General features: G+C 54.8%; 1 protein-coding gene across 1 annotated transcript in view; it reads right to left on the reverse strand.

Annotated features, from left to right (window-relative positions):
• LOC109477623 (acylamino-acid-releasing enzyme-like) overlaps positions 1 to 837 on the reverse strand; it is a 4,561-nt gene that overhangs the window by 1,226 nt on the left and 2,498 nt on the right. Inside the window, 3 exon segments of the mRNA XM_019778966.1 lie at position 1; positions 3 to 28; positions 30 to 747. The exon segment at position 1 is cut by the window's left edge and continues 1,226 nt beyond it. Coding sequence (XP_019634525.1) covers position 1; positions 3 to 28; positions 30 to 747 — 745 coding nt within the window.

The following is an 837-nucleotide window of genomic DNA, read 5'->3' on the forward strand; positions in this document are numbered from 1 at the left end:
CGGGGTACTGCCCGATGAGATGGGTGACCCAGGAAACCCCCGTGAGAGCCTCCGCACNGGAAAAGCTGGTCCTTGCTGACCCCTTCAGACTCCACGACTGTGTTGACGGCGTGCTGCATGTCCGTGACGTCTTGTGTACCAACCTTTCCAGGCAAGCTCTCCACGAAGTCCTGACCGAAGCCCAGCGAGCCGCGGTAGTTCACCATGAGAACAGCGAATCCCAGCTGGCAGAGTGCAGCTGTATACAGGAGGAATTCTGACGAAAACACGCTGTGGGGTCCGCCGTGTGGCCACATGATCATCGGGGGAGACTCCACGCCTCGCTTCCTCAACAAGATCGCTTGGTACTCCGCTCCCCCGTCCACAGGTGTAAAGGTGATGACCTTGTGGTCCAGGGGAGGAGCGAGGGTTGGAACTTCGTCGTCGAGACATTTCCACTTCACTCCGTCCTCCTGGCCTGCAGGTGGCAGCACGGCGCAGCGCAGGTGCTGGGTCGTGTTTGGCGAGCAGCACGCAGCGAGGACGAGATCGTCACGGATGTCCAGAAGTCTCCACGCGGTGGCTGCCTCATCTCCCTCCATCGAAAGCGTCTTCACCTCTTTCGTGTCGGTGTTGATGACGAGTATCGCCATCCTGCTCCTCCAGTAGGTGTGCAGCACCACCCTCCTGCTGTCAGCTGCCCAGCACTGCTCGTATCCATTATCAAAAGAATACATGCCTGGGAAAACCACAAATGAGACAAAATTACTATTTTCAATAGTTATAATAGAATTCTTTTTATTCACATCAGAACAAATCAAAACATCATTGTTCATTGAATAATGCCCACCACCTTTT

This window comes from Branchiostoma belcheri, unplaced genomic scaffold (assembly GCF_001625305.1).
Source record: "Branchiostoma belcheri isolate BF01 breed outbred unplaced genomic scaffold, Haploidv18h27 scaffold40, whole genome shotgun sequence".
Taxonomy (NCBI): Eukaryota; Metazoa; Chordata; class Leptocardii; order Amphioxiformes; family Branchiostomatidae; genus Branchiostoma; species Branchiostoma belcheri.